The following is a 10,649-nucleotide window of genomic DNA, read 5'->3' as shown; positions in this document are numbered from 1 at the left end:
CAGTGTTGTGGGGAGCTGGCCCAGGGCGTCCCCCCAGCACAGAGGGTTGAAAAGCTCAGCCATCTCAGTGCAGAGGCCCTGTTGCTGTCACATCCCTGAGCTGGCCGGAGGCTGCAGCTGCAAAAACGCTGCCCTGGGGCAAAATGCCAGCGCTGAGATGCAGAGCCTGTCACTGGCAGAGACCTCTCGAGGCAAACCATCCCAGGGCCAGGCATTTCGGGCTAGAGGGATGGCGGGTGGCAGGCAGGGTCTGCCTTGTTGGGGTTCCTAAGGCATTGAGTTGGGGTGGATTGGGGCATCTTAGCCCCTGCTGCTGCTCTGCCTTCTCCTGCATGAGCAAACCTGCCCTCTCCAGGGTTAATCCTCAGCTGCCTTCCTGTGCCTGAAGCCTCTGCCTGGCTGTGGGGATGCAGCCCCCAAGTTCCCACATCAGGTGTTGCCCTGCTCCCCCACGGACCCCTCTGTCTGCCAGCGGCCAGGAAAGTGCATGCCAAGTCTGCAGGAGAAAAATCTTCCTTTTCATGTGAAGGGAGCTAGCAGGTTTCTGGTGTCAGCAGGAGAGGGACGGGTCAGCAGCAGCGTTCAGCTTTGAACTCACTTTGAAGCCCTGCTCCTCATAGCCATCCCTTGTGCAGGGCAGCCGGGTGCACGCTAACCCGGCGAGCAGGCACCCACGGAGCCCCGCACAGCCGCGCTGGTGCTGGCAGGGGCAGCTGAGCTCTGGGGAGCAGCGAGTGGCCACCCTCAGCCCTCAGCTCCTTATTAAAAAAAAAAATATATATATATATAATATATATATATATATAGGGAGAAAAAATTTTATTAGCTCAGCAAAGAGGCTAAGTGCCGTGAGCTCCACCATGCCGCTGCGCTCACCCCCGGGAAGCTGCTCTGCCTCAAGGTTGGTGCGAGGCTGAAGGTGAGCTGGCAGCTTCTCCCCGGCAGAGACATTTTCTGCTCCGTCATCCTGAGTTTTCTGCTCTGCTTTGCCAGACTGTTCCAGGGAAGGTGGCCGGCGCTGCACGGCACGTTCTCCCAATGCCATCTAGCGTCAGCTCCGGCGGCCCCAAACAGTTATTTTAAGGCCTCAGAGCTTATTTATTGCAGGATGATCTTTGAGGGCCAACAGGCTGCTCAGGCTGATTATTAACAGCGGTACCTGCAGCACGGATAACTAACCGGTGAGTGCACAGGTTGGGCTTGATTACTTTTTCTATCACTCCTGTTTTGCACTAAAAGCCCACCCCGGCAGGATGGAGCGCGAGGATGCAATGACATGTCCAGGGTGATTAAAGTCTTTCAGCCTTCAGCCACTTGTCTTGTAGCCCCGACATCACCTGAGGCTTAATCACTCAGAAAAGTGCTGTCATGTCCTATTGTCGCCGTATTGGGAGCATGACCTCTTTCCCATTTAGCTGCCATTTCAAAATAATATAACTTGCCAGGGGACAGGCATGACTCAGGAGGCTGGTAATAGGATATAAAGACTTTGACCTGAGGGTTGCCTATTTGAATGCCGCCAAGGTCAGCGGCAAGGGAAAAGATGTCATTTGCACGATGATTATTTGGCCAAAAGACCTAATACAGATGTAACTGGGCCCCTTTGTGGCAGCCAGCGGCGGCTGAGGACTGGGTTGCACTCTGCTCCCACTTTGAGAGCATCCCGGGACCCCAACCCCTCCCTGCCTGGGTTTTTAGGACCAGGTGAGTGCCCATGGTCCCCCTCCAGCTTATGATTTTGCCCTCCACGATCTTCCCTTGCCACCATTGCAGAGACATGATCTGGACAGACTGGGAATGCTCTTACTTCTGTCCTCATAGGGGCAAAGTGCCACAGCAGCATCTCCCCTCTGTGCCCCTCTCATTTGTTTCCCAGTGCAGAGAAAGGTTTTGCAGGACAGGCATGCCATGGCACCCTGCTCGCCCTGTCCCCTTCTCTGCTCACCACCATCAACTGCCATGATTTAGGTCCCTGCTAACCTCGTCCCCATCCTCAGCCACCACTGACCATGTAAATTTATCTTCTCAGTAGCAAACCATCTCCTCGAGTCAGTTTGATTCCATGATTAATTAAGCTCTCCCTACAAATTAGGTTACTGCCTTCAGTCTCACTTATAAATATTAGCAGATTAGTGGGTCCTGGCCATGTTAGATGGCCACTACTAGGCTGGGCCGTGGAGGGTTTGCCTGCTCTCATCCAGACAGTCCTCGAATAGGAGAGCTTCTGAACAGACCCAGCATATCTGCAAACCACTGTCCTGGCCACGTGAAGGAAACCTGCGCCAGGGGAAGCATTAATATCAGTGGCTCTTAGGGCAGCTCGGGGTTGATGCTGACATGAGGCAGCAAAATGTCCTTTCAGTGCCTCTTTGCTGGGGGCCGGTGCTGGTGGGTGCTGTGGGGTACAGCTCATGGCTGCTCTGGGCTGCAGCTCCCCTTGCCCCACAGTACCCGCAGGTCCAGCCGCAGCAGAACCACGGCCCCTGCACCACTGCAGCATCTGCTCAGTGACGCTGGATCCAGACGCCTTCGCCAGGCAGCGCCGTGCTCCCCAGGTGCCGCAGCCCCCTCCTCACTAGCACACTGCCCTCACCCCCTGCTGTGCCAGCAGGGCAGTTTAATTGCTCTCAGCCCCGTTAACAGTGCCACCTTCTCACCATCCTCCCTTTAATTGTAACCTCCCTCCTTCCCCAGCAGCGCTGCATGAAGTGCTTTGGGTGAGAACCCCCCCAGGGCCCTGTGGGACCTGTTAAAAACAGGGTTTGAAGCCACCTTGCCACTCTCCCTTCCTGCTGAGCCCCTGCCTGCGGTGCTGGGGCTGCGCTGACTCTTCCCATGTCTGCTGGGAGATCGGAGGTCAGCTCCATGGCACGTGTCCCTGAGCCACCAGCATCTGCAGGACCTTTCACCACGCTTGCCTCGTGGCTGCGGCCCCCCTTCCCCCACGGTCCCCGCAGGTCCAGCCGCAGCAGAACCACGGCCCCTGCACCGCTGCAGCATCTGTTCAGTGACGCTGGATCCAGACGCCTTCGCCAGGCAGCGCCGTGCTCCCCAGGTGCCGCAGCCCCCTCCTCACTAGCACGCTGCCCTCACCCCCTGCTGTGCCAGCAGGGCAGTTTAATTGCTCTCAGCCCCGTTAACAGTGCCCCCTTCTCACCATCCTCCCTTTAATTGTAACCTCCCTCCTTCCCCAGCAGCGCTGCATGAAGTGCTTTGGGTGAGAACCCCCCCAGGGCCCTGTGGGACCTGTTAAAAACAGGGTTTGAAGCCACCTTGCCACTCTCCCTTCCTGCTGAGCCCCTGCCTGCGGTGCTGGGGCTGCGCTGACTCTTCCCATGTCTGCTGGGAGATCGGAGGTCAGCTCCATGGCACGTGTCCCTGAGCCACCAGCATCTGCAGGACCTTTCACCACGCTTTGCTGACACCCCCCCTGCCTGAGGTAGAGGCCAAAACGGTGTGGGAGCCCTCCTAGGAAATCCCTGGGTTTTTGCAAGTCTCCCAAGGCGTTGGTGGCGTGGGGAGGTGGTGACCGCCCGCATGAGCCCCAGGATGAGGGAGTGCAGGTTGCAGCACAGTGGGAGCCATGGGCCGGTGTATGGGGCCAGGGCTGGCCCAGGCACAGAGCAGTCAGTTTGGCTGCAACAGCGACGGATGCTCACATGACTTTCCCAGTGGTTTAGCCAACATCCAGCCTGCTCCGTGTGTTTAGTTTTCACTCGTCTGTTTGGTTTTTTTTTAATTATCTGCAAACAAGGTGCCTTCTTCTTTGAATAACAACGATGCTGGGTAAAGGGAGCAGCGGGCGGCTGGTCTGTGCAAACAGCACTTCCCTGCCACTCTGTAACTTCACCTATTTTTCTGTATTTATCCAGCATCAATAATGGGATTCCGCCTTGCTAACTGGCATCTGCATGCAACAGCACCAAAAGCAGAAGTGATTCCTGCTGAGTTAGCGTGTAAAGCCTTTGCAATCATCTTATGCTACAGACCTGAAGGAGGGTTTAAATATAAGGCTTTTTAATAAGATGAAAATAGCCCTTTCCCCACTGTTTTTCTGCTTGCTCTTTCATGCTGCAGGAGCCCTCCGGTTGTGTCGGGGCCCGGGTGTCTGTGGGCTGACAGGTTTCCTAACCGCACCGAACAACTCCCCTCCCTGTGCCATCAGCACAATATTAGTAACGTTGCAGCAGCTCAGCGCCGGCCAGTGCCGCTCGGGAGCAGCTGCTGGCCGTGCGTGTTTGGGCTATGTCCCCCAGAACTTCCTCAGTTGGACTTTTTTTAAAAAAAATCAAACTTTTCAGCAGAAAACCCAGGTGTTGCTGGTGGTTTCACCTGATTGAAAGTGAAGCAGAGACCTCGGGACCTGCCTGGTCATGGCGGTGCCTGAGAGCGGGGTTTGCTGGGACCCTGCGAGTCCCTGGAGCTGGTGAAGCTCAGCAGATGGTCCTGGAGAACGGCCGTGTGCCCACAGGGTCCTTCTCCAAAGAGAGGACCCAGACAGCTCACTCTCTGCAGCACGAATGTAAACCACATTTCCTTCCTTGACTGTTATTTTTAATCCAAGCCAATAACCCCCAAATTCGTGCTGGCTACCTGGCACGCCCCAGCCTGGCTGCTGGCATCCTCAGCAAAGGCACCCGATCCTGGAGATGGGCTGGAGAAAGCAGGAACGCATCACCCGCGTGGTGTCGGGCAGCTAAACGTGCAGGAGCTGCTGGCGGAGGGACGGGAGATGCTTTGAAATATCACCCAGCAATGCCCTTGGCTTCCCGGGGAGTGGAGCAGCCTCCAGCTGTGCTGAGGGGGCGAAGTAACAGGCACAAGGTTTGCTGTGCTTCACATCTGCAAAATCTGTCAAGGAAGGGACCAAAAGGACCAAAAAACCTCTGAATATTATTATTGTTATTGTTGCTATTGTTGTTGTTGTTATTATTATTTTACAAAGTGGAAAAACTTTTCTTGCAAGTCCAAAACCTTCAAGGAAAAAGCAACATGCCAGTGGCCTAAGGAAGCGTTTTGCTTTTCTACAGCAACTTCTGTCTGACGATAGCAAAACTCCCTGCAAAGCGGGTGGGCCGGACGGAGATGCCCCATGCGGGGCAGGCGGCCCTGTGAGCTTTAGAGCGGTGGCATCCTCTGAGGGCGGGCAGAAAAGCGCTGGTGGTCTCACCCGTGACAGGCATCGGCACAAAGCACCGGTGCCCTGGAGGAAACCCTGTGCCTCGGTGTGTGCAGCAGGAAAATGGGTATAATCCCATTTACCTGCCTCCTCCGGAGCTGGCTGTGGTGGTTGATTCATGTCAGGAGCTTCGCTGGTGACTCCTGGATGAATGACACTATATAAATGCAAAGTGTTATTAATATTTCATGTTGTAGTGAAAATGTACTAATGGGGCTTGTTCCTGGAAGATGAAGTGCTGCCATTAATACACCTCCGTCTCCCCAGCACCGTGGACTCGCACAGGCTGGCTGGTTTCGGCTGGTGGAGGGTGCAGCTTTTGGCCCCCCCCTTCTGCCTCCGGCAAACTGAAATCTCCAGCAAATTTAAGCGGTGGGACAGCACCTCTGGCTGCGGGAGCATCCCAAGGGCAGAGGATGCACCACGAGCCACTGGCTGCAGAGCAGATGCACTGCTACCTGCCGTGGCTCTTGCTGGCTGGTGTCAGCCCTGTCTGCTGCTTGGGAGGGAGAGGCGGCAGCAGAGCAGCTCCTGCCTCTTGCTTCACCTCACTCTGTTTTTCTCTCTCCCTGTTTATTTGTTTTCTGCCTCCACCAGGTATTTGCCAGGCAGATGGGGGTTGACCTCTACTTCGGCTTGGCCGGACAGTCCTAACCAGCGGGACATGGAGGAAAGCTGCATGGCTGCTCACCTTCTCATCCTGCCGTCAAAGCAGGGCAGGGGGACGAGGGGGGGTCACAGTGGCCGTGCCCACACTCCCAGGAGGGCTGCCGGGTGCTGGGGAGGGGCAGAGGTGTGCTCTGCCTGGAGCCTAACGCCAGCAGAAACTGCCCATCACGTCTGGCAGCTCCCCAAAAGAGGGGATTTTAACCCAGAAAGCAGCAAGCTACGAGAGCCCCTTCGGACACCCGCAAGCCTGGGGCAGAACGCTCCCCCCACTCACCACTGGGATGGGTGCTGCTCTGTGCCCTCCCCGCCTGCCCGCGGGGGGACGCAGCCCCCAGGAACCCCCTTCCCCAGCCACCAAAAAGCCATTTAAAAAAAAAAAAAAAAAAAAAAAAGGCTTGTTTGATTTCAAACTGCAGAACTCTTCCCTGGAGCCATCCGCAAACAGTGGTAATTTACTTTACAGCTGTTTAGATTTGTTTCTCTACATTTTTTTTTAAACCCAGCAGAATTGCAAATGAAACGCGTGTTTGCTCCTCAGATGGCTCCAGCCGTACCTGAGCTCTCGCACTCCATGCAGCAGCACCCGCTCCTTGGACCCCCGCCCATCTGACTCCCCACCCTTGCTCTGTGATCCCCGCTGCGCCCCAAAGCTGCAAACCAGGGGTCAGGCCTCAAAGAGGGGGTTATCTGAGCTAGGGGCTCATCTCGAGAAAGCTCCTGGGCTCTGGCAATGGGGAGGGTGTGATGGGGAAGAGACTTGTGCCAGCTTGCAGGTGAGGGGAGCACAGGAAAAGTGGTTAATTAATTCCCAGTGAAATAATCAACTGCCGCCCACTCGTCAGAAGGTGGGGAGGGATAAAGGCTCTTCTTAAGTTGTTTCCATGGTGCAAAGTTTGAGTAAAAAGGGATTATAAAGGGAGGTGTTTGGCTGAGCGGCTCCCGGTGCCTCGGGCAGGTGCTCCCAGGGCTTTGCCATGTCACCCCTGCAGGTCTGAGCAAGCAAAGACAGGCACAGGGAGGGGATGGAGGGACCCCAGGCCGTGCCTGGGCATCCTGGCATTCCTGTGATGGCTGAGGGCAGACACCCTGAGCATGCTGTTTGGCTGAGCGGCTCCCGGTGCCTCAGGCAGGTGGGCTTTGGGCTTTGCCATGTCACCCCTGCAGGTCTGAGCAAGCAAAGCAGGGAGGGGAGGTGTTTGGCTGAGCGGCTCCCGGGGCCTCGGGCAGGCCAGGGCTTTTGTGATGGCTGAGGGCAGACACCCTGAGCATGCTCTCTTCCCCGCGGTGGGGCAGCCGATGTAGCCCTTCCCTGCACAGCAGCAGGATTGGGCCCCCACACGCTTTGGGGCAGCCCTTTGCCCCAGGAAATCTGGCAGCCTACAGGACACGTGGGGATCTGCCTCGAATTCCATCCCTTCCCCCTGGGAATCTCCTCCTTGCTCCCAGGGATGGGATGACTCACGTGGCACCGGCGCCTCTCGCACCGGGCGATGTGCTCCTGCCGCGGGCAAGCACTGACTGGCAGCAGCGCTGGCCTCAGCAGAGGGACATCCCACAGGTAAGCAGCAGGAAAACACTCCTCTGCTGCAGCCCCCGGCCCTGGTAAGGCAGCGCTGGGGCTGGGGAAGGTGCGTCTGCCACACGCCGCAGAGCCCGACCCAATGCCGGGGTGTTGGGCACATTCTGGGCTGCTGCCGGAAGCGTGCGTGGGGAAGGAGAAATCTGGGGTTTGCGTGTGTGTCCCCGGGGATCACCCCGGCGAGACGGGAGCTGCCGGCTCAAGTGCAAGGTATGTGCCTGGGGAGCGTCTGCGGCCGCCCCGGGCCCGTGAGCAGGCGCGTCGCACAGGCTGGGCTGTGCGGAGCAGCGGGTTGTGTTCACCCCCAAGAGCGCTGCCAGCGAGGGGGAATTTTGTTATTTCACTGATAGGTAAAATGTTTAAGGAGAGTTGGTGCCAAACACAGCCCTGGGAGTCCCACTTGGCTGCAGCACCATGCCGCGTGGGGTGCATTTGTCTGGCACAATGCAATCCAGGGTCAAACCAGCTGCTCGGGGTCCTGGCACTGGTAGGGGCTGAGATCAGTCTGAGCTGATGAAAACTGGTGATGGTGGCCGCCCAGCCCTGGGTCAGCAACTTGGCATTGCCTGGGGCTGTGCAGCCCCCCCAGCTTGCCTGTTGCCTCTGCTCCACGGTGTCCATTTGTTGTGCTGCGCCATGCCTGGTGTGGCCTCCCCGGTGCAGGGCTCCTCCCGCGCTGCCCAGGTGGGGGAGCGGAGGTGACGGCGGATTCCAGCGATGGGAGAGGACGTGGCGGTGCAGTGGAGCCGCAGAGCTGCCGGGTGAGTCATGCCCTGGCTGTTCCTATTTGTCGTCTGCCTGGGCCAGACCTAGCAATGTAAGGAAAATTAATAACAAATACCTGGGCAACGGGGCGAGAGATGAGGTGGGTGGTGCAGGATGGCAGAGGGCTGAGCTGGCATGGACCGTAGCTGGCAGTGGTTGAAGGATGCTTTTGCTGCGGCAGAACCAGCAAGCTTTGCTGGGTCCCCGTGGCCCCGCAGAGGGGGACAGTGATCTGCGGAGACGTGTCGCCCAGACCAGGTCTGTGCTGGGGCACATGTCCATGTGTGTCCCTGTGTGCGAGCAAAGGCCAGAGACGGTCCCCAAGACCACCCGGGCAGGAGTGCAGCTCGGTGCTTCAGGGCACGCAGGTACTCTGATGGGGACCTCTCACTGTTTCTTCGGTGTCACTATATCTTCTCTCTCCTCCTAGGCTAGCTAACGGGATCAGGGGACCATGAACTGGGGGGTGTTCGAAGGGCTCCTCAGCGGGGTCAACAAGTACTCCACAGCCTTCGGCCGCATCTGGCTCTCCCTCGTCTTCATCTTCCGCCTGCTGGTCTACGTGGTGGCAGCGGAGCGGGTCTGGAGCGATGACCACAAGGACTTTGACTGCAACACGCGGCAGCCGGGCTGCACGAATGTCTGCTTTGACCACTTCTTTCCCGTCTCCCACATCCGCCTCTGGGCCCTGCAGCTCATCCTGGTGACCTGTCCATCCCTGCTGGTCATCATGCATGTGGCCTACCGGGAGGCCAAGGAGCAGAGGCACCGTGCCGCTGGTGGGGATGACTGCCGCTGCATCTACCCCAACCCAGGCAAGAAGCGGGGCGGGCTGTGGTGGACCTACCTGCTGAGCCTCATCTTCAAGGCTGGCGTGGACGTGGTCTTCCTCTACATCTTCTACCGCTTCTACAGGAACTACACCCTGCCCCGGGTGGTGAAGTGCGAGCTGCCCCCCTGCCCCAATGTGGTGGACTGCTTCATCTCCCGGCCCACCGAGAAGAACATCTTCACCCTCTTCATGGTGGTCACCACTTGCGTCTGTGTCATGCTGAGCCTCATTGAGGCCGCCTACCTGATCGGCAAGCGATGCCGCGAGTGCCTCGTGGCCGGCAGTGGGGAGAGCCATTGGCACAGCCAGGACTGCACGTTCTCCTGCGCAGAGCCCGCGGGCACAGGGGGCCAGGTTTTCCACGGGGCGGACTACAAACCCCCCACAGCCTCCATCCCCCCCACGGCCTCCAGTCCCGTCACACTGCCCGAGGAGGAGGAGGCTCTTCCCTAGAGCTGCCCAGGGGAAAGCAGGAGCCGCTCACCTGCCCTGCACCCTCCTCCTCCTCTTCCTTCATCCCCCCAGCGCAGGAGCGCTGGGGGTAGCAGCACCTCGGAGTAGGGCTGTGCCTGAGGGCTCTCTGCCTCTCCTGTCCTGGGGAAGGCATGTTAAATGGTTCCGCTGAATTTGGGGTAAAAATGGGTACTGTAGGACATGTGTGGTCCCCACGAGCCGACAGGGACAAGCAGCTCCACAGTGGTTGTGAACTGGCAGCGGTGCCCTGAGGTCGAGCCTGTCCCAGCCAGGCCGGCTTAGCTGGTCCTGAGGGTATCCTTGCAATGAATAAAAATTTCTGTCCCTCAGAAGTGATGGCCAAAGCGGTTGTTCTTCTGCTCCTTGGGCACAACACTGCCAAGAGGGGAGTAAGGGCTGCATCACCCCTGGAAAGGCATCGCTCCCACGGGGAGTTCCAGGCTGGGTTTGGACCAGCCGTGGTGACAAACCACCAGCCGGAGGCTCAGGTCTGCTGGAAAAAAGCCAGTGAAAATTGGAGCAGCCCCTGGAGCTGGGCACAAGTGATGGCTTCAGCCGGAGGCAGGAGCGCCACGGCCGGACGGGTGGTTTTTGGGATGCATGGGGTGTTATGAGGTCTGCGCTGCCTGGGGAAGGGCTTGTTCTTGCACCCAGCAAGTCAACAGCAAAACTCCTGCTGCGTTTGCCAGGCAGTGGATGCAGGCAAGCAAGGAAGACAGCTTCATTAACTCCCTGTAAACCCAAGCTTTAAAAAAAAAAAAAAATTCTTGATTTAAGATGGGCTGCTGGGCACAGGCGGGCACACCCAGAGGCGTGAACGTCCTGGGACCCATGAGCGGCAGAGCCCTTTGCGGCCATGGGCTGCCAGGGACAGGCTGGAGCAATTTAAACATGTCACAAATTTTCAAACGAGCTCGGAGGTGGCGGGGGAGAGGGGCCAGCCAGGATGTGCGCCCTCGAGCCCCCCGGGGAACCCCTGCCTGTATCCCTCACCCTACATAAGCTGCACAGCAGGTGTCAGGGCCATTTCAGACTGATGCGATTGTCATTAATAACACTTATTAGCCGCGTGGGGACAAGAGCACATGCTTGGTGCGGCAGCCACCGTGGCAAAGTGCAGGGGTGAGGATCGCCAAGACGGGGGTGAGCCT

At 57.9% G+C, this 10,649-nt stretch overlaps 1 protein-coding gene across 1 annotated transcript; it reads left to right on the top strand.

Moving 5' to 3' along the window:
* Positions 1-8,646: 8,646 nt before the first annotated feature.
* On the top strand, positions 8,647-9,477 carry GJB5 (gap junction protein beta 5). Its single transcript, XM_009284826.1, has one exon. The coding sequence runs from the start codon at positions 8,647-8,649 to the stop codon at positions 9,475-9,477; it is 831 nt and encodes a 276-aa protein (XP_009283101.1).
* Positions 9,478-10,649: the final 1,172 nt, after the last annotated feature.

Source organism: Aptenodytes forsteri, unplaced genomic scaffold (genome assembly GCF_000699145.1).
Source record: "Aptenodytes forsteri isolate BGI_AS27 unplaced genomic scaffold, ASM69914v1 Scaffold7, whole genome shotgun sequence".
NCBI classification, from domain to species: Eukaryota; Metazoa; Chordata; class Aves; order Sphenisciformes; family Spheniscidae; genus Aptenodytes; species Aptenodytes forsteri.
The sequence above is the reverse complement of the archived record's forward strand: the minus strand, read 5'-3'. Positions and strand labels throughout refer to the sequence as shown.